At 35.2% G+C, this 23,821-nt stretch overlaps 1 protein-coding gene across 1 annotated transcript; it reads right to left on the bottom strand.

The window, feature by feature from the left end:
• Positions 1-935: 935 nt before the first annotated feature.
• On the bottom strand, positions 936-22,333 carry LOC100366481 (speract receptor-like). Its single transcript, XM_085492673.1, has 15 exons — positions 22,273-22,333; positions 20,927-21,017; positions 14,312-14,381; positions 13,541-13,718; positions 13,228-13,305; positions 12,619-12,723; positions 11,316-11,553; positions 11,047-11,199; positions 9,215-9,395; positions 7,231-7,371; positions 6,544-6,667; positions 4,614-4,857; positions 3,288-3,386; positions 2,679-2,770; positions 936-1,091 (listed from the first exon to the last, which is right to left on the bottom strand). Exons 1-15 carry the CDS (start codon positions 22,318-22,320, stop codon positions 1,014-1,016), a joined length of 1,920 nt encoding a protein of 639 aa, XP_085348799.1. The 5' UTR covers positions 22,321-22,333; the 3' UTR covers positions 936-1,013.
• Between the last annotated feature and the right edge of the window lie 1,488 nt (positions 22,334-23,821).

Raw genomic sequence — 23,821 nt, 5'->3', positions numbered from 1 at the left:
AGTCCTAGAGGAGCTGTGATGATTAGTACTTGAGATATCAGTGGAAAAGCTGAAAATTAACTAATTATGCAAATTAGGTGATTAATATGCACAAATATTTACCCCAAAACAATCAGGACTCTGCATAGTCCTTGAGTATCTGTGTATCAAGTTTCATTGAAACGTAATGATTACTACCGGTACTTGACATATCAAAGCTGAAAATCTGCGCATTGGCCCAGAGCATTTATGCATCAAGTTTCATTAAAAACAGATGAATGGTTCTTGAGATATCAGTGAAACAGACAGAAGTCATCCGAATGTTGGTACCACACTCGCACACACACACACACACACACACACACACACACACACACAAACTGCAAAGACTCTCAATGTTGGCTTTGTAAAAGTGTGTTTTTTATAGCCAAGTTTTTAATCAGACTCCAGCAAACTGTTTATAACAAGTTAAGAAATTCATGGAGAATGCAGAAATACGTTGATATTTCACTCTTATTAACAGCTCTGCTCTATCAAAATTGAGGCTAAAAATGTTTTTGTTTTGTTTTTTTCTTAAGTGTTTATTTATTTCACCCAAAGAGACTGTGGTACTGCTAACAGTATCTGCACTATTAGAAATACACAAATGATGTAACATGAAATCTATCAAAAAAGTTATTAGTATTAGTCAGTTTCTACAACTGCAAGTATTTTGTGAGCATGCATGCTTCCAAAATACAGATGGACATTATTTTATTTTTTAAAATTCTGTGAATATGTATCTTTATTTTTAAACTGTAAAAAATACTATATTTGCTCTATAGTGCATTTTTTGTTTTCTGGATCATTAAAATATGACTTGACAATAAACACAACTCTTTGTTTATGTATGCATGCATACTATAAAATACTAATGACAGAAAGATGGTAACTGATTATTATTGAATAGCGTACTGTTTGGTACTCTTCATACTTTATTAACTTAATTTCATTATGAGAAAACATCAATTAAACTTTCTTGAATAATTAAGGACTCATGCATGGTTGATACTTTCTTTGCGATAGCTTGGATCCTGGCTAATCAACCAGTATGTACAGATTTCACCTTTGCCCTAATCAGAAACAAAAGACAGAGATAATGAACTGCTAGATACAAGATTTGAAACAAAATACAGAGATGAACTTTTTGATGCATGATTTGAAACAAAATACAGAGATGAACTGTTTGATACATGATTTGAAACAAAATGCAGAGATGAACTTTTTGATACATGATTTGAAACAAAATACAGAGATGAACTGTTTGATACATGATTTGAAACAAAATACAGAGATGAACTTTTTGATGCATGATTTGAAACAAAATACAGAGATGAACTTTTTGATGCATGATTTGAAACAAAATACAGAGATGAACTGTTTGATACATGATTTGAAACAAAATACAGAGATGAACTTTTTGATGCATGATTTGAAACAAAATACAGAGATAAACTGTTTGATTTGAAACAAAAGACAGAGATAAACTGTTTGATGCATGATTTGAAACAAAATACAGAGATAAACTGTTTGATTTGAAACAAAAGACAGAGATAAACTGTTTGATGCATGATTTGAAACAAAATACAGAGATAATAACTGTTTGTATTGTGACATAAATCAACTGTTGTTGATATACTGGAACAAATTTGTAAGTGATCTAATTTAGACAGTGAATTTGAGATATAAGCAGAAATGTGCGAAAAAAAGATAAAAATTTATTTAATGATTTTTGTCAAACAAAATGGCTGACAGTCTTAGATTCATTGTGTCATCACATACTATTCCATGTTCGAAACAACAGAAACATAATAACATCAATCAAATTTGTGTTACAAATTTTGTGCAAAGTTTCAAGTTTTAACCAGCTTGAAATAGAACGTCCTTGAATGCAATAAAATCAAGAAAATTATTATTTAGTGAAGAAATCACTGAAATAACATATCCATAAGTTACATGCCGACAAATGACTGACTTCGAAACATTTGAACTACATTCAAAATCAGTGACTTTGAATTTCACCCTTGTGCATGTGTACAACTTTACGCACTAGCGTCACAGACATGCCTAGACTAATTATTAATGTTCAATCTTCACACTCACATCCTACATAATGTTATACATCAATTCAAGATGGCCAATAGGTATTGTAAAGTTAACAATTCATCAAAATCAAGCATTTCTGCCATTCTGAAATTTGATCAAGACCTGATCAAATTCAAGCAGTCCATTTAGATCCAAACTAGGTTCACATACAATTGTGGGCTCTGCTACAATCAAAATGGACTGTTAATTAAATATTGCAAGAGTATTCAGCATGTTACTGAGTAAAAACGGCAAAATCGACCGAATAATAAATCCAACATGGCCACAAATCAGCCATTTTGAATCAAGTCACGAAGCAAACTGACATGCATCGAAACATTTATTTTTGAATAAAATTAATGGTTAAGACTCAGACCTCAACAGGGACATACAAACAGAACTGAAAACACACCAGTTCTTGTTTTGGATTTTGACTGATGGAGACTTAGATACCTTTTGGCTGAAATATTTGACATTTAAACATTGAGTGTATACTGCAGTAAAAGTATTGCAGAGTAAAAGGTATGTTCTGAATAGAACCACACATTTCAATATAAATGTGCTTGTCCACTCACCTTCATGGTGACCATACCTCGTTCAACCATCGCATAACCACCAATGCTGTCCAGGATCTCCTTGCACCATGGACTGACATGAATTTTTAGAGCTACAAATTATAATTGAACAAATCATAGTCAATGACATAGTCCCTGTTACATATTAACTGAAATGACATGTATGATATAAGCCTTATAATTATGAATGATAAATTTGAAACCAGACAAGTCAAACAAAATCATTCAAATGTTAGTCTGCCATATTTAATTGAATTAGAAAACAAACTGTTGAGCAATTATGGCAATTGGTTGGTAATTTTCATTATTTACTGTGTCATAATGGTGTGAAACCATAATAATTAAAATAATACTAACCATTCTAAACTAATTAGACATGTGACATGGTATATGAAAGTGTGTTTTGAAAAACACAAACTACATTAATTTTTTACTACCTAATTTTATGTTATTTTAACGTTCTGTTTTTTACTTATCGTTTTACCTTACCTTTTATTACTTTCAGCCAAAAATGAATTTGTAATTATCAAAGGTGTAATAAAACTGTATTATTATTGTAATCTTCAAAAAAGTGCCTGTACCTCCTTAAAATGTTTTAATTTGACTTACCAAGTCCATTGGTTTCCATACGTGATGTGGTGTTCATTGTGTCCCCAAACAAACAATACCTAGGCATGGCAAGACCCACAACACCAGCAACAATGGGACCTGTAAATGAACAATACTATTGTGATTTTTATGAACATACACCAGTGAACTAAAAATGTACTGCCCTATTACGGATAATGTCAACAGATCTTAGGGAGGATGTCAACAGATCTTAAGGACAATGTCAACAGTTCTTAGGGAGGATGTCAACAGATCTTAAGGACAATGTCAACAGTTCTTAGGGACAATGTCAACAGGTCTTGGGGACAATGTCAACAGGTCTTGGGGACAATGTCAACAGGTCTTAGGGACAATGTCAACAGTTCTTAGGAACAATGTCAACAGGTCTTAGGGACAATGTCAACAGATCTCAGGGACAATGTCAACAGGTCTTGGGGACAATGTCAACAGATCTTAGGGACAATGTCAACAGTTCTTAGGGACAATGTCAACAGGTCTTAGGGACAATGTCAACAGGTCTTGGGGACAATGTCAACAGTTCTCAGAGACAATGTCAACAGGTCTTAGGGACAATGTCAACAGGTCTTAGGGACAATGTCAACAGGTCTTCGCGACAATGTCAACAGGTCTTAGCGACAATGTCAACAGATCTCAGGGACAATGTCAACAGATCTTAGGGACAATGTCAACAGGTCTTAGGGACAATGTCAACAGGTCTTAGGAACAACGTCAACAGATCTTAGGGACAATGTCAATAGGTCTTAGGGACAATGTCAACAGGTTTTAAAGACAATGTCAACAGATCTCAGGGACAATGTCAAGGTCTTGGGGACAATGTCAACAGTTCTTAGGAACAATGTCAACAGATCTTAGGGACAATGTCAACAGATCTTAGGGACAATGTCAACTGATCTTAGGGACAATGTCAACAGATCTTAGAGACAATGTCAACAGATCTTAGGGACAATGTCAACAGATCTTAGGGACCACATCAACAGATCTTAGGGACAATGTCAACAGATCTTAGGGACAATGTCAACAGGGCTTAGGGACCACGTCAACAGATCTTAGGGACCACGTCAACAGATCTTAGGGACAATGTCAACAGATCTTAGGAACAACGTCAACAGATCTTAGGGACCACGTCAACAGATCTTAGGGACAATGTCAACAGATCTTTTCTTTTCTTGAAGACTGATCTTTCTGGCTGACTTTGGATTTCTACAAAATCAGTTCTTTTAGAGGGTACACTGATAGGGACAACTAACTTGTGTCTCAAAAGGGCAAAGGGCAAAGGGCAAAGGGCACTAATAATACTAAAATTACCTGAATGAATTCCAATACGCAGTTTCAGTAAATCATTAGGTCGATGACGAATCTTGAAATTTCGTACAGAATTTAACAGATGTAAGGCTGTGGAAGCGATTTCTCCAGCGTGGTAGATCCCATTGCGGATAGGGAGTCCAGATACTATGACATAGGAGTCAGCTATTGTCTCTACCTTGTAAACGTCATAGTTTTGAATAATTGCATCAAACAGAGTGTACAAGTCATTTAACAAATCAACAACCTGTGGATATGAGAGCAACAAACAAACTATTAGAAGATCATTCATTCTGATCAGACCACATTATCCAGAATTGCAGGCAGGTTAATTGCAAAACAGTGTGTTGAAAGGTAGTGTTTTCCACAGCCATGGATCCGACATCTACATGTACCTGGTTTGAAATTTGTCTTGATGAATACTTAAGAGGGGTTGTCACCGGCGAGTTTAATCCCAAGCGATGATAACAACGCACGCTAAAAATGCAAAGGCTCATGGGTAGACATGTGTATGTAAATAACGACACGCTATGGTCGTCTACCACATGTGTGGGTGGCTACTCCCCAGCATTAAGTTTATCTGTAGAACTTGTCTATGCCACAGTGGGTTTTATGTCAAAAACTATCCAGTTGCGGTGAACCATGGGCCTAGGATTTTGTAAAACCCCAACTTTTGGTACAATAACAAAAAAAAATCTCAATCAATTTCTATCAGTACGTAACTCACAATTTTTTTTATCAATCTGGTTTTAGGTAGTGTGTTTACCCATTTTGATTTTGAAACAGAGACTACCGAGTCTGAATTTCTCTGAAAGTATTCTTTCAGTTTGATTGTGATATTTGATGATGAATATATCTAATACCAGCAGAGTTCTCCCCAAAAACTTATTTGGGAATGTTGACATATTGATATATAGTGGACAATTTTCAGAGTTATGCTAAAAGTCTGTTTGAATTTGCTTGCTACATGTAGATAATTGTCAAAATTATGTGTTTGGTCATAGTTTACACATATTTCCCACTGACATTGTTATATTATCATTCACTTTGGCTATTTTGGGGGGCTTTTAAAGCAGTATTGATGGTTTTTTTCTTGTGATAATAAAATACAACTGTGAGCCAAGTTTGTGTGTGTGATGAAATATGTGCAGTTCCGATGACAGTTTCACTATCAAGTTTTATTGACCTCAAAACGTTGTTTGAAGCCTTTGACCCGTCAATAGATGTACTGAATTAAAAACAACTTATTGCAAAGTAATGCAAGCACAGTGTAATTGAGTGTATCATCCAGCCATGCATGCACTGAATTGCACACTGGATACTCTATTTTGTGTATATGTTTCCTGTATATAGCCATAAGGGTACTGTAAAGGGGGTAATTATTCACTGGGTTTTAATTTAGCTTATTTCGCTGACTGGAGAAATGCGCTAAATTAAAACACAGTGAATATGTAAAATTTAGCATAGAACACATTATCTAAATGACGAAACCGTGAATTTAAAACCCACTAAATATGCCTGAAATGGTAAATCAGTGAAATTTAAACCCAGTGAAAATTAGTCATTTTACAGTATTCAAATTTATTGGACCGTATGTTAATTACCACTTCATGTAAAACTGTTAATATCGAAAATTATATACTTCTTTGTTGAGTTTATCATGTATGTAAAGCAGAGTTTAAACAGAATTGCATGACATGCTTTATTGTAGTGGAGACGATAATAAATAACTTCAGCCAAGTTACTCAAAATTGGCAGAGCTTAATTATTTCAACTAAGTTTTGCCGACAATACAACTTCAAGTTTTTTATCAACACCTTCTTGGGGTGATAATTATATACACATGTACTTTTGTGGGAATATATGTGAATAAAAAAAAAAAATTAAAAGAAAAAGAAAAAAAAAAAAAAAAAAAAAATTATATACACATTACTTGATGTGGTGTACTGTTAGCAGACAAGGCCGTAAATCCAACAACGTCAGAAAAATAGATTGTGACAGAATCAAATGCCTCTGGTAGAACACTGATGCCTTTAACCAGCTGAGCAGCAATAGACCTTGGATAGAACAGAATGAGAATACAAATTTTAAGGTGTGCCCAGGATAAGCTCTGTGTTATCCAGCTTGTTTTAAAATCAGTATACTGCTATTGTCTTAAGGTGTAACTATGTTATTTCTGCCTTTAACAGTTGTCTGATAAGGCTACATATTTGCTGACTTCACAAGGTGAGCAGTAATTAAAGTTTGCATGCTGGGTGAATTATTTTACACTATGACTTGATTGTTCCTTTATCACACGACCACGGTACATATCTTTCACAATTGTGATGTTTTATTTCCTGTCTTTATTTATTTATCTGAATAAAATATATCTTCATGAATATAATTAATCACATTTGTAAACTACTACACAAATTAACATACAAATTGTCTTTTTTGTTTTTGACTTGTTTTATTTTTTTTTAGAAAAGTTTTTATTTTTTGTTTTCTTTTTTAGATAGTAGTTTTTTTTTTTTAATTTCTTTTTGTAAGACCCTTTTTATCCTTTCCTAAGGATTTTATGCGTCTAATAAAAAAAATATAAAAAAAAAATACAGATTCATCAACTGCATAAACTTACATTGGTAGCATACGGAACAGTAACTCTTCAGTTTTCCCCTTTTGGCTTTGTAATTCTTCAGTTCTTTCATCCACCAATATTTCTAGATTCTCTGTGTACCTCTCCATTATATCAATTACATTATCCATAATGTTCTGTTTGCTGAAATTATTAATAACAAGCTACTGTCAATCACACAGTCCTCATATTAAATTTGAACATTTGAACCACAAAAGGGATATCTAGCAAATTTTATCAAAACAAAACAAAACAAAAAAATTGTTAACAAAATAATATATGTTATGCCTTTGTACTTAATTTTAAAAAATGGCTGCAAGTCGACCACCTTAGATAGAATTTTGACACATACAGATTAACTTTCATTAATGTGCTAGAATAAACACTCTGTGCACTAAGTTCAAATGTAACCAGGCAGCATGAATTTGAGATATAAAATGTTTAAAAAAGGAAGAAAATTGCAGATTTTTGTTAAACCATCTTTAATTGGTGTACTCTTTTAACATTTGTTGTTAATGTGCTAGAACACAGATGTCTGTGAACTATGTTTGGGCCTAAATAAACTTCACAGTTTGAATTTGAAATATAAGCCAAAGTGTGTATACTTGTAGTGAGTATAAAACCCATACATGTGGCACTGACACTGACAAAACCAGACAATCTGTAGTATGCACAACTCTACTTTGTCGACTAAGTCAACAGCAGATGAAAAACAATCAGCAAAGAGATGTGCATATGATTTTCATGGTTTTGCCATAATGGTAACAGTCAGTTGTATTGTCGGGAAAAAAACTTTTTACAAATGTGGCCAAAATTCACAATTAAATTATACTGATCAAACCTGATGATGATAAAAACTAAATCACAACCAAATCAACGGATTATCTTCTCTTGAAAGGAAATTTCATACTAGGATATCAAATACTGTAGCTGCACAATTTTTATACATTTTACTTTACTTTAAGTAAAAGGCTTAAATTTTGCAGACAATACAGCCTAATTTAATTCATTGCTGTTACAACCACAGCAGATTAGAATTGTGCTAGAAAGAAGTACTGTAAAACATGTCTTTTTCGCAAGCATGTCTTTTTAGCGGATTTAGCGAGAGAACTGATTCGCTAATTCAAGATGTCGCTAATGACGTTATTATAAATTCAAAATGGCCAAGACTTGGTGATTTGTATTGATATGCGCGAAAATTTAACTAAATTCCGCCTCAGTGACCATAACTTGAAAATTGAGACTGGCAGACACAAAGGAATACCCCTTGCTAATAGATTATGCAACCTTTGTGATAAAAATGAAGTAGAAGATGAGTATCACCTCATGATGTCATGTAAAAGATATACCCCCGAAAGAAATGTCCTATTCGAAATAGCAAAAACTATAATCCAAAACTTTAAAAATTTGCCGCTAAAGACTCAATTCATAGCCTTGCTAAACAACAGTGGCCTAACACTCCCCGTAGCAAGGTACCTAAAGAAGTGTTTTGAAATAAGACAGCAACCCCAGTGACAACCTTCTCTCACTATTTGAGTTTTGCATTTTTTTTTCTATCTATCGTAGTATCATAATTTTATACTAGCTATTATCTGTAATGTATTAGCTTAGATTTTTTTTTTTTTTTTTCTTATCTATTTTCTGTTTTGTAACCTTTTATTCCTTTTTAAACTTTTGTAACCATTGCCAATCCCTCCAGGGAATGTGTAAGTGTTAATAAAATTATTATTATTATTGTATACAGTAATCTGGAATATAAAAATCTGGGGCGCTTCCTAATTACACTTGACAGTTTTTCTTCATTTTATGGAGGTGATAACTGCACATTTGTTTTGGCACGCGACAGACAAGTATTGTGAAAAAGTGAAATCAACAATGACAAGAGAGATTCGCTAAATCAAAATTTCGCTATTACGTCATTTTACCACAATTCGCTAAAATTGCATGTCGGTTTTTCAACATGTTTTACAGTATGTCAACAACTCACAGTCCATTATGAAGCGGTTTTAGCAGTATGCGTATCTTTGAGAATGGTGGCCGATCTTCAGGTTCCTCAGACCAGCATAACTTCATTGTTTGAATAACATGTTCTGGTGCTATATCATCAATATCAGTAGTATCTGGTCGGAATGGTGGCGTTAACCCTTCCATTACACTCTCAATTATTTCTATCAGGAAAGTGTGTATAACAATGAATGTTACTGTTTACTCAGTAATTATTTCTGGGTTTAAATTTAAATATCCTCTGTAAAATATTAAAACGAGGGGAGTCGTCACCTGCGCATGCGTCAGATGGCCATAGCAGGTCAATGTTCACAAACAAGCGTCTACCCATGAGCCTTTGCATTTTTAGTGTGTGTTGTTATCATTGCTTGGGACTCAATTCCAGCGTGTGCGCAGGTGACGATCCTCTCGCTTTAAAATGATGTGATCATGTCAAAGTTACAATACCATATTTGATTTATTAGAAGTGCATCTCTAATGGAGGCACTGATAACCTTGTATGATTGAAACATTTTTTGTGCAAAAAGTTGTACATCTGCATCACAATATTGAAACACATTGTAAAAGACAAGAACATCTGGCAATGGTTTACACCAGCCAACAAATGGAAAAGATATAATGAAATTTTGATTATACAATGTACCCTATGTAGGAAATCTGACATTACATGTATATACTTTATTTGGAAATTCAGATTGTGATAGGGTGTCTTATTCCCTAACTTTTTGACAGTGAACAACTGAATTGGCAGAAAAATAAATAGTGTTGCAGATTTTACCTAAAAAAAAAATTGGCACAAACACAAGCAACTACTAAATCCAAAACTATCAAGCCAAAGTTGACAAAGTTAATAGAATCAGAGCAATCTGAATCAGAGCATAGCCATATAACTTAACTCTTATAATAATTTTAATTTGGTTCCATAGTACTTTCAGCACTGCAAAATGTTTCATTCTTATTTTCTCGCTGTTAATTTCTCGTCAAGCCGTTTGTGAAAACTGACCACAATAGTGCCAAACTTGCTGTCCTAATAACCCTGATGGGAACCGGTGCACCTGACTTGCTACGGAATAGGCTCGCTATACCTAGGATTTCTTTAAATACTTCCTCCACACTAAGTTTACATTTAAAAAATTTCAAATCACCTGATTTTAGAGAAAAAAAATCACTGTTTTTTCATCAAAATCAGTGCTAACACATCCTATTTAACATCGCTGCAATTCAATTCTGCATTGCTTTGAAAAATGTAACTTTTTCAGAAAAATTTCGTCAAAACACACCATTTTGAATTGGTTATATACAGTTCTTACCTTTTGACGTTGTTTCAGGACAAACTGAAAAACATTATGGCGATCAAAAACTTGCGTACACTGAAAAAAATCTTGCGTTTAGACTGTTTTTCCACAGACCCTAATTATTTTTACACCATAAATTTAGGCAGTATGTAAATCTTATTGTAATAAAATTTTCTTCTTCATTGTAAAAGTGTGGTGGAAATCATACGATGACTCATTTCACAAGTTTTTTCTCCAAAAAGATGTTTTATTCCACCTAACCAGGCATGGTGAACGAAAAATGTAGTTTGAATAATTACAAAGTTATAGAAAAACAATTATCTTTTCCCAGCAAGGTGGTCCTTGGGTATAAGCCCACCATTTACTTTCCCTGCTTTTACTTGTTGAGAACCCTGGGCTTATGATCGGGGAAGTACGGTATATAAAAATGATTGTACTAGAATTTGACTCAATTATATTAACAATATAAAAATATGTAATTATCAACCAAATCAGCCCTGACACTTTAATCTGCACTCACCTTTAGGTGTTTCATCATTAAGATAGTATGGCTGTGAACGAGAGTACACTTCTTGTAAGATGATAGCAAATGAATAGCAGTCCCCTTTCTGTGACCCTATCGGTGCCAGGGAATTATTTTTTACAAGATGTTCTGGTGCTCGCCACATTAAACCTGAAAACACATGAATGTACATTCATAAGAAAGTGGTCATCAGTTAGTCATTTTGAAATGAATTAAAACATTGTTACTTTCATTGGTAGTATAGTAAATTGAAAATAAAATCTCACGTTGATAGTATGAATCTTCAGCTAGTTCATCTTCTACATGGCCAGCTTTGAATTCATTCAGTCCATAGTCAGTTATCTTTAGAATCCATCGGTTGTCAACGACACAGTTAGATGACTTAAGATTGCCATGGAACTTGACAGCACTGGAGTGCAAGTAAGCCATACCCTTAATGATATCCGCAATTAGGGAGGCTTTGAACATGTTGTCGAGATCAATAGTTTCATTTTCTATAATATCCTACAAAACATAATAATAATAATAATCTTTATTGAAACCGTATCCCAGAGTGGGATCTTAGTTGAAAATACAAAGAAATAGAAGACAATCACAGACATTTGAATAAAGAAAAGAAGAAGAAGAAAAAATTAAATTATTTGGTGGTTGGTTGGTTGAGGCATCTGGCATTTTAGGATTTTTTCTTGTCGTAATTTGAAACAAGTGTGGATGAATTTTCCTAGCTCAATGATTGTTTGTCATTTTTACTTTTTAGTATATCTGTAAGGTGTTCATCATTCATCCTCAAGTTGTTTCATTGTATTTAATATTCTTGATCATGATTTCTCATAAAATTGAAAAGAAAGGGGTCTAATACTTTTAATACTATTATTGTAATATTGTCCAAGATTCCCAAATTTGGGTTGATGGCTTGATGACACCCTAACAGGGGATATCTTGTGAATATCACAATTGTTGCATTTAATTATCAGTTTTTTTTCTAGAAAAAATGAACAAGAGGGAGCACACACAGGCAATGGCTCGGAGCGACCAAGCTAGTACAGAAACAACATGACGAATCAACCTGGAAATGCCATATCAGAAGGTAATGGTGTATCTATCGCCATTGAAATATTTTTGGAGTAATTTTTAGTGTATCTGGTGTCCAGACACATTGTCAGCTGGTGTTGCTGGGAAGTTTTCACAAAGAAAAATATATTTGAGAAAGATTTCATGTTGTACGGCAGCACGGAAGTGTGCAGCTCAAGAAATATATTCATGACTTGAAAGTTCAATCGGCAATTCGGTGAGAGGGTGCCAGCCGAGAGTATCAGGACGCTGCGCCTCTGTTCCTCGATCAAAAGCTTACAAACAAAAACAAAAAAATGTTTAAGACAAAGTGATATTTTCAACAATAACAATTATTAATTAGTCAAGGAATTATCTCAATAATGATGAAAGTACTTTTTTTTTTAATTCTTTCCTGACCAATAATCAAAATCATTAAAACTAGTAATTAACCTTTAACTCAAATCTCAACACAAAAACTGATGAAATAGCGATGCATATAATGACAATGTATGTTACCTGTAAGCTTCCCTTTGCACAGTACTCCATCAATATGCATATGTTAGGAGCATCAGGACATGCACCAACAAACTGATTAAGATTGTTATGATGAATATTTCGCATCTGTGAAAGGTAAAAAAATAATTTTCAGCATTACCGTAATTTGGTCAAAATTATGAGGTGCTGTATTTTATCACATTTTATTGCTGCGAACCAATGGAAACTATTTTTAAGGATGGCGTAAATTTATTTTTATAATAATAATAATAATTATTATTATGAATACAATCAAAAACATTCAAAAAAGATAATGATGAAGATCTTGACTGTTTCCCCCATACTCATAAATTCAGAAAGTTTATTATATGTGAATAAAATTTTTAAATAAAATGTGCAAAAATCAGGATTGTCTGTTTAGAAGTACTGAGTCAGCAAAAAAAGATATGTGAAAGGTTCATCTTTAATTTTTTTGCATAGAGCCTTGTATATTAACTGTGTGATAAACATACAATTTTCTCAAAAACGAGGTGATCCCCGTCAACAAATATCAATGTCTTTGTAATACTGTATTGAACACACCCAATATATAATGTAACAAACACAATTTTTCTTGCATTATCAACTTACCACATTTAATTCAATTCTTAACGTCCTGTTGAGCTCAAGTTTAGGTTTATTTATCAACTTTGTTGCACAAATGTTGCCCTGAAAATTAGGAAAACAGAATTCTACTTAAAACTAATGAATGAACAGTTATGTTCACTAATTATTAGTTCACTAATTATGTTCACTAATTATTAGTTCACTAATTCCTTAGATGTATGCTTTGAAAAATGAATGACAAGATAAACTCAGATCTTGTATTTCCAAATCTAGCAACAGATCAAAAATCCCACACCCAAGCCAACAAGTAGCAGGTAATTATTGGGCTAGGTCTTACCTTATAAGTTGCAATCTTAGCAAATATCTGAGCATCTTCTTTGTTCAGGGAAAGTGAACTCATTACCATACTTTTCATTGTGTACCCTTGTGCGTTTTTATCCTGTCCACTCATCTGGATATCAGAGTAGTCAACTTTCCACACCAAGCTGTCTAACTCAGACTCATACTTGCGCTTTCTAAAATACAATAATACTGTTTGTTGAAAAGTTCCCACACCACTTAAACTTTGAGAAAAATTTACAATTTTACATTTTTAAAAAATTCTCAGACAAAAAAATTACAGTCATTCTCCTTGTTACTAGAGTCAGCTAGAATACAAAATCTTATTTTATATTTATATGTTTTTAAATTTTTATATTTTTTAATTCATGTATAGTACTGACCTCAAATTACCTTAAGTTTGTGATTTCAAATGAGTACATACACACTTGGTGAAGTATATAATGTATAATTTTTAATGGCATATATTCATAATAGAGGGGCTGCACCAGCTAGCCCACTTTATTATAAGGTGTGTCTCAGTGAAAATAAAATCCAGTGAAAATGCGTTTTTTCCTATATTTTATATTTAGCTCATCAAAATCTTCACACAAAACATGTATCGGTACATGCTATACATATGTAAACAACATCTAGACGCGTTACATTTCACCATGTGATTTGGTACAACAAAAGTCTTTTTGGCTCAGTATTATATGCTTGTTGAATAAAAAAATAATAAAAAATACAGCTTCATGCAACAAAATTATAGATTGGTCATCAACTGTACCTGTAGTAATATATTCCAACAGCAAGTATGACAACAGCAGCTGAGATGGTGCCAGCATAAATAGGAATGTCTGAAAAAACAAACAAGACAACAGAAATAATTGATTTTAATATATGAATATTTAGATTAAATAAAATTAAAACTTTTTCAAAAGTTTATAACATTACCGTATTCCAATCACCAAAAGAGGCAATACACACAAAATAATGTTTGTTATATACTAAATTCATTAAAATATTACTTATTTTAACCATAGAAACAAATAACCATATGAATTACTACTAAATAGAGCAAATATGGCAAATATGTATTTTGGAGTTGTAAGCATGTTTTAAATTATATGTACCACTCTTTGTCATTTAATCATTTAATTTTTCAGGCCATACATTTTTTGTAAAATCACACATGTCTTCATGTAGATAGTAAACAATTATAGTTGTATATATTCTTATTTTGTATTACTTCTAAGACTGCAGTTGTTTTTATGTGGATCATAAATTGATATTTGGCCATGATACAAGTATTGAAACTATTTTAAATAGTTGGGCAAGGATGGGATTGAACACACCACTTTGACCACTCTGATAGCTTAGTAATGTCATAACCATTTAGTATTTTGTTATATCATTGTGACGAATTAAGGTACCACCAACTTACTCAGTGACATCACCACCCACTTACTCAGTGGCATCACCACCCAATTGCCCAGTGACATCACCACCCACTTACTCAGTGATATCACTACCCAATTGCTCAGTGACATCACCACCTAATTGTTCAGTGACATCACCACCCAATTGCTCAGTGACATCACCACCTAATTGCTCAGTGACATCACCACCCACTTACTCAGTGATATCGCTACCCAATTGCTCAGTGACATCACCACCTAATTGCTCAGTGACATCACCACCTAATTGCTCAGTGACATCACCACCCACTTACTCAGTGACATCACCACCCACTTACTCAGTGACATCATCACCTAATTGCTCAGTGACATCACCACCTAATTGCTCAGTGACATCACCACCCACTTACTCAGTGACATCACCACCTAATTGCTCAGTGACATCACCACCCAATTGCCCAGTGACATCACCACCCAATTGCTCAGGGACATCACCACCTAATTGCTCAGTGACATCACCACCCACTTACTCAGTGACATCACCACCTCCTTACACAGTGACAACACCACCTACTTACACAGTGACATTACCACCCACTTACTCAGTGACATCACCACCCACTTACTCAGTGACATCACCACCCACTTACTCAGTGACATCACCACCCACTTACTCAGTGACATCACCACCCACTTACTCAGTGACATCACCACCCAATTGCTCAGGGACATCACCACCTAATTGCTCAGTGACATCACCACCTACTTACACAGTGACATCACCACCTCCTTACACAGTGACAACACCACCTACTTACACAGTGGCATTACCACCCACTTACTCAGTGACATCACCACCCACTTACTCAGTGACATCACCACCCACTTACTCAGTGACATCACCACCCACTTACTCAGTGACATCACCACCCACTTACTCAGTGACATCACCACCCACTTACTCAGTGACATCACCACCCAATTGCTCAGTGACATCACCCCCTAATTGCTCAGTGACATCACCACCAACTTACTCAGTGACATCACCACCCACTTACTCAGTGACATTACCACCCACTTACTCAGGGACATTACCACCCACTTATTCAGTGACATCACCACCCAATTGCTCAGTGACATCACCACTCACTTACTCAGTGACATCACCAACTAAGTACTCAGTGACATCACCACCTAATTGCTCAGTGACATCACCACCTAATTACTCAGTGAGATCACCACCCACTTACTCAGTGACATCACCACCCAATTGCTCAGTGACATCACCCCCTAATTGCTCAGTGACATCACCACCGACTTACTCAGTGACATCACAACCCACTTACTCAGTGACATCACCACCTAATTGCTCAGTGACATCACCACCTAATTGCTCAGTGACATCACCACCCAATTGCTCAGTGACATCACAACCCACTTACTCAGTGACATCACCACCCACTTACTCAGTGACATCACCACCCACTTACTCAGTGACATCACCACCTAATTGCTCAGTGACATCACCACCCAATGGCTCAGTGACATCACCACCCAATTGCCCAGTGACATCACCACCCAATTGCTCAGGGACATCACCACCCAAATGCTCAGTGACATCACCACCCACTTGCTCAGTGATATCACCACCTAATTGCTCAGTGACATCACCACCCAATTGCTCAGTGACATCACCACCCACTTACTCAGTGACATCACCACCTAATTGCTCAGTGACATCACCACCTAATTGCTCAGTGACATCACCACCCAATTGCTCAGGGACATCACCACCCACTTACTCAGTGACATCACCACCCAATTGCTCAGGGATATCACCACCTAATTGCTCAGGGACATCACCACCCAATTGCCCAGTGACATCACCACCCACTTACTCAGTGACATCACCACCCACTTACTCGGTGACATCACCACCCAATTGCTCAGGGACATCACCACCTAATTGCTCAGGGACATCACCACCCAATTGCTCAGTGACATCACCACCCACTTACTCAGTGACATCACCACCCACTTACTCAGTGACATCACCATCTAATTGCTCAGTGACATCACCACCTAATTGCTCAGTGACATCACCACCTAATTGTTCAGTGACATCACCACCTAATTGCTCAGTGACATCACCACCTACTTACTCAGTGACATCACCACCCACTTACTCAGTGACATCACCACCTAATTGCTCAGTGACATCACCACCTAATTGCTCAGTGACATCACCACCCACTCACTCAGTGACATCACCACCACCAAGAAAAGGAATAAAAGCCTTATTCTCATTAAAGACCAAAATTGGATCTGGTAATCTGGACATGTCCATACTACTGTCACTATTTGATAAACTTATCAGACCAGTTATTGTGTATGGGAGTGACATTTGGGGAGAAGAAAGCTCTACAAAATCAATTGTAGAGGATGTTCAGCTTACATACTATCGGTACATTCTTGGTATCTCAAAAAATACACCAATCATGGCAATATATAGTGAATTGGGAAAATTACCTCTTGACTCTTTTATTAAGAAACAAATGATAAAATATGCCAATCGTATTGCAAATTCCACAAATACTCTACTTCAAGAAGCATACTATGTCAATAAAATTATTAAAAGTAAATGGTTTAAAAAACTTGATCTGATATTAAATAATATTAACCATTCTTATCTTTTAAATGAAACAAATATTATCTCATTATCAAAATTAAAAACAATTGATGAGAAATTAAAAGAAGAGTTTACAACTGAGTGGAAAAATGAAATAAATAATGACAATAGGAAGAAATCAAATTCTAAAAATAAACTAAGAACCTACAAACTTTTTAAAACCAAAATAGAACAAGAAAACTACTTAACAATTATGAAAAACAGTGAACTTCGCAAATCCTTAACAAAATTTAGACTTGGCAACCACTGTCTGAAAATTGAAACAGGCCGGCATACAGGATTGGATTTTAAAGACAGAGTCTGCAATATGTGCGACAATGACCATGTTGAAGATGAACAACATTTTGTCACAAATTGTCCTCATTACAATGAAATAAGATTAAAACTTTACATTGTAGCTAATAAACGTATACCAAATTTTGACAAATTTAGTAATGAAAATAAATTCATATCATTACTAAGTGACGAGAAAATGTCTATTCCTTTAGCGCAATATTTAAAAAACTGTTTTAATACAAGACAGCAGCACCTACATAAACTAAGCCAGTAATACATTCCTTGTATTCAAATTATGATCTTTTTTTTTTTTTTTTTATGCCTTTTTGTTCCCTTACTCTTTATGTGGTTATTTTTCTTTTACTAATATCTGATTTGTAACCCTTTTCATCCCCTCCGGGGGATGTTGTGTGTTAATAAATAAATAAATAATTGCTCAGTGACATCACCACCTAAATGCTCAGGGACATCACCACCTAATTGCTCAGGGACATCGCCACCCAATTGCCCAGTGACATCACCACCCACTTACTCAGTGACATCACCACCCACTTACTCAGTGACATCACCACCCAATTGCTCAGGGACATCACCACCTAATTGCTCAGGGACATCACCACCCAATTGCTCAGTGACATCACCACCCACTTACTCAGTGACATCACCACCCACTTACTCAGTGACATCACCATCTAATTGCTCAGTGACATAAACCTAATTGCTCAGTGACATCATCACCTAATTGTTCAGTGACATCACCACCTAATTACTCAGTGACATCACCACCTACTTACTCAGTGACATCACCACCCACTTACTCAGTGACATCACCACCTAATTGCTCAGTGACATCACCACCTAATTGCTCAGTGACATCACCACCCACTTACTCAGTGACATCACCACCTAATTGCTCAGTGACATCACCACCCAATTGCCCAGTGACATCACCACCCAATTGCTCAGGGACATCACCACCTAATTGCTCAGTGACATCACCACCCACTTACTACTCAGTGACATCACCACCTAATTGCTCAGTGACATCACCACCCACTTACACCGTGACATTACCAACTAAGTACTCAGTGACATCACCACCTAATTGCTCAGTGACATCACCACCCACTTACACAATGACATCACCACCTAAGTACTCAGTGACATCACCACCTAATTGCTCAATGACATTACCACTCACTTACTCAGTGACATCACCAACTAAGAACTCAGTGACATCACCATCCACTTGCTCAGTGACATCACCACCCAATTGCTCAGTGACATCACCACCCAATTGCTCAGTGATATCACCACCTAATTGTTCAGTGACATCACCACCTAATTGCTCAGTGACATCACCACCTAATTGCTCAGTGACATCACCACCCACTTACACAATGACATCACCACCTAATTGCTCATTGACATCACCACCCACTTACACCGTGACATCACCACCTAATTGCTCAGTGACATCACCACCCACTTACACAATGACATCACCACCTAAGTACTCAGTGACATCACCACCTAATTGCTCAATGACATCACCACTCACTTACTCAGTGACATCACCAACTAAGTACTCAGTGACATCACCATCCACTTGCTCAGTGACATCACCACCCACTTACTCAGTGTCATCACCACCCACTTACTCAGTGATATCACTACCTAATTGCTCAGTGACATCACCACCTAATTGCTCAATGACATTACCACCCACTTGCTCAGTGACATTACCACCCAATTGCTCAATGACATTACCACCCACTTGCTCAGTGACATTACCACCCAATTGCTCAGTGACATCACCACCCACTTACTCAGGACATTACCACCCACTTACTCAGTGACATCACCACCCAATTGCTCAGTGATATCACCACCTAATTGCTCAGTGACATCACCACCTAATTGCTCAGTGACATCACCACCTAATTGCTCAGTGACATCACCACCCACTTACACAATGACATCACCACCTAATTGCTCAGTTACATCACCACCTTATTACTCAGTGACATAACCACCCACTTACTCAGTGACATCACCACCCAATTGCTCAGTGACATCACCACCCACTTACACAATGACATCACTACCTAATTGCTCAGTGACATCACCACCTAATTGCTCAATGACATAACCACCCACTTGCTCAGTGACATCATCACCTAATTGCTCAATGACATTACCACCCACTTACTCAGTGACATCACCACCCAATTGCTCAGTGACATCACCACCCACTTACACAATGACATCACTACCTAATTGCTCAGTGACATCACCACCTAATTGCTCAATGACATAACCACCCAATTGCTCAGTGACATCACCACCTAATTGCTCAATGACATTACCACCCACTTACTCAGTGACATCACCACCTAATTGCTCAGTGAAATTACCACCTAATTGCTCAATGACATTACCACCCACTTACTCAGTGACATCACCAGTCAATCACTACTTGCTCATAAGTGACATTGTTTGACACTACCTCCTACTTGCTCTGTGTACTATCACCAACTTGCTCAATGACATTACCAATGATTACTCATGTAATTCAATTTAATTCTCATGAATAGAATATACCTTTGGTTGAACAGATTTAATTATGCTATATGAAACACTATGACATGAATTCATTTAGGGCATGGTTTTACATATGGTTTATACTTGTCTTAGCATCAGCATCAATATTAACACCTTGGGGGGGAAAATGTTCGCTTAAATTGGAGTCAATTTGTTTATATTTTCTTCATTTGTTTCTGCATTCAATCTTAATATTGGGCAAAACAGACAAAATCTGACATTGCATCTGATCAATAAGTTTGAAATTTACAATCGAGGACCGTAAAATTAAAGGGAACAATATTGTGGATAGTGTCTGAAGTTAATATAGGTGCTCAAAAGTTTAAGCAAACATGGAGAAAAGTGTAAACAACATGCCATTTAGGGGCTTCTACAGATTAAGCTGCTTAATAATTTATAGCAATGAATTACTTACTATCACAAAGTTGACCATTGAAACCACACTCTGGCATATCTCTTGGCTTACCATGTAACCACTGAATTTCCCTTCCATTGCTTTCAAATGTCTAATACAAAATGAACATTATAGAAAAATTAATGCAACTGCAAAGTTTCACATTAGAGATATAAATAATGTTTATGCCAGAAAATGGTTCCAGTCATGTAGCAATTGCAAATGTATGAACTTGAGTGGGCATAGTTTAACACAACTATAACAGTGCCAATATTTTGTTTTCGTAGTTATAATCACTCTAGTGCAGACAAAATGTACATGTACTACCAGTACTTCCACTTCATTTAATATATCTGGGAAATGATGTTATTTTTACTTTTAAGTAGCATTTTATACCATAAATTTCATTCGTGAGCAAAAATATTAATCTTATGAGTGGTATGTACTGCCCTACCAGGGCTTGTTAATTTACAGAGTGGATGTTGGTTGTTCACTTCGAATCAGACATGTAATTAGCGTAACATATTGGAAGCATTTATATGCTTTGCACTTGTACAAATGCGTATTTCAAAAAATTTAATACAAAATGGCTGGATCGTGACTGAGATAAATAAATTTTTATTGATGTAAGAATACAATTGTATCACTGTATTGTACCAAATTTGGACCTAATTGGACGGTGTGAATTTGAGATATATGTAAGCACAATTGAGCAGAAAAAACAAAATTGATGATTTTTGATGAACAAAATGACTGACCATCATGAATTTAATCACAACACAGATAACATTTTATTGATGTGCTAGAACACAATAGACTTGTTTATCAACAAGTTTGAATCTAACTGGAAAGTCAGAATTTTGCCAGTTGGTCAAATTGGATTAGGATCAAAGAAAAAAATCAACTTGCATATTTGTAAAACAATACTCTGTCTCACACCCAATCTGAATAAGCTTTGTGATTGCAGTTATGAACAAAAATGACACAAATAAGTACAGTATTTTTGATGTACAAAATGGCACTACAGTCAAATACAAATACCCAAAATAATGGATGTGCATCAGTAAGCCAAATAATGAATATAATATTCTGTGATTCGGAGCAGAATTGGTCTGTACAACTTGGAGATAATGCTCAAACATATATAGGTTTATAAGTCATTTTGGGTCAGATAAAGATGTATGTCAACCATTTTAAATTTGACCAGGGAAAAAATTGGGAGGATATATGAATACCATTTTGTGTCAACTATGTACCAATTACCAAAAATCGATCCATGAAGTTCTGAGAAATGCAATGGACTGACAGAAGTCATTCTATGAGACCCTTGTGCCCAGTTGGGAGCAAAATAGTGAGCATATACATACTCTGTATGTACTATCTGGCGAGTACTTAAACTGTCCGACACACACCATGCCTAGGTCTACACCAGGCACTAAACCAGGTGGACTTCCATCAGCAATATATGCAGCATTGTCCAACACCATGAAATCCAATAGTTGATATTCACCAACAGCATGGCCTGAACTATTCAGATGAATAGGGACATTGGTAACACCTAGGAGGAAGAGAAAAAAACACACACTTATTTCAGAGAATAATCTGGGTACTGGTGATGTTTTTGGTCAAAGTGCATAAATTCAAAGAAACATTTTTTTCATTTATTAATTCAGAAATCTAGTCAGATTTGATAGTCAATATGAGAATAGTATAGCGTAATGTTTAATTTGCATAAAATGTGGATGTGTTAATCAGCTCTGTTGCAGGTCATACCCTATTTCCTTTTCAAACAGTTCACTGAGTAGCAAATGTTTATATTGAGTGTATTGTATTTTTTTTTCATATCTTATACATGACATTTTTAATTATGTTATAAGCATAAGTCTGATTATGCATAATTCACACAAAATACTTTTCGTGAAGTGTCTCGATCATCCAAAAAACTAGATTGTACAGTCATAGTATATACTCACTATCAAAACTTTTGTCTGTAAAGTAGTCAATTAGTTGGTAACCATCAGATATATTAACACCATCAATGATACCAGAATTAAACACTTCAGACATCATCATAACAGAGTCATACACAAAAAATGCATGGTTATCCCACTACGAAAAAAAAAAAACGTTATTGATTATACAGTACAGTAAATTTTAGGAAGGCATGAAAGTTTTTTATGGAAATTTATAAAATATTTCTAAAACGTTTAATTTGGAGATCCATGCACTTAATTTAAATCTAAAAAATATACTCTTCCATTGAATGCAGAAATCATTTGGTAATGCCCATTACCCATAAATCTTTGTTGGGTTTCCTTCAATTAAGGTTCTGATATACTGCCATACTTCCATAATGTCTGAGATCAGTAAAGTTGTTTTCAATCGTCATTTATGAATATTATATTCAGGCCTTTTAATATGAAATTCATTGTAGAAATTTCAAATATTTCTAATATAATAAATGAATACATGTAGTACATGATTATGTGGTGTGTTAAACAGACTCAGCTAACAATAACAATGTTTTGCGATGTACAAATACAATGAAACTAGGATTGCTGTGACCCTGGCGATATAAAAAATTGTGAAGAAAAATTTAAGTCATCATTTATGATGAAAAAATTCAAGAATTATCCAAGGATAACTTACTTAAAAAATTATTTACCTCAAATGATAGTTTCATTGTTCATCAAATTATAATGTCTAACAATATCTAAATTTTACTTTTGTTTCTTATTACATGTACTACTAATATTTTATATTTCTTTGCTTACTTATTGTTTTATTTGTTATTGATGTTTGTTACTTGTTGTTGTATGTTTATTGACCATTGATAATGTAATTCAATGCATTATTTCGTGCCAAATAAAATATACTATACTATACTATACTATGGTCGGGTGAGGACGTGTTTTC

Source organism: Saccoglossus kowalevskii, chromosome 18 (assembly GCF_978046115.1).
Source record: "Saccoglossus kowalevskii chromosome 18, keSacKowa6.1, whole genome shotgun sequence".
In the NCBI taxonomy this organism is placed as follows: Eukaryota; Metazoa; Hemichordata; class Enteropneusta; family Harrimaniidae; genus Saccoglossus; species Saccoglossus kowalevskii.
This window is presented reverse-complemented; position numbering and strand designations above follow the sequence as displayed.

Coding starts and splice junctions, on each gene's coding strand:
- LOC100366481 (XM_085492673.1), bottom strand. CDS start 22,320: ATGGTGTGTGTCGGACAGTTTAAGTACTCGCCAGATAGTACATACAGA. Junction 7,372..9,214: donor AAACCGCTTCATAATGGACT/GTGAGTTGTTGA, acceptor TAATAATTTCAG/CAAACAGAACATTATGGATA. Junction 2,771..3,287: donor TATGGAAACCAATGGACTTG/GTAAGTCAAATT, acceptor TATAATTTGTAG/CTCTAAAAATTCATGTCAGT.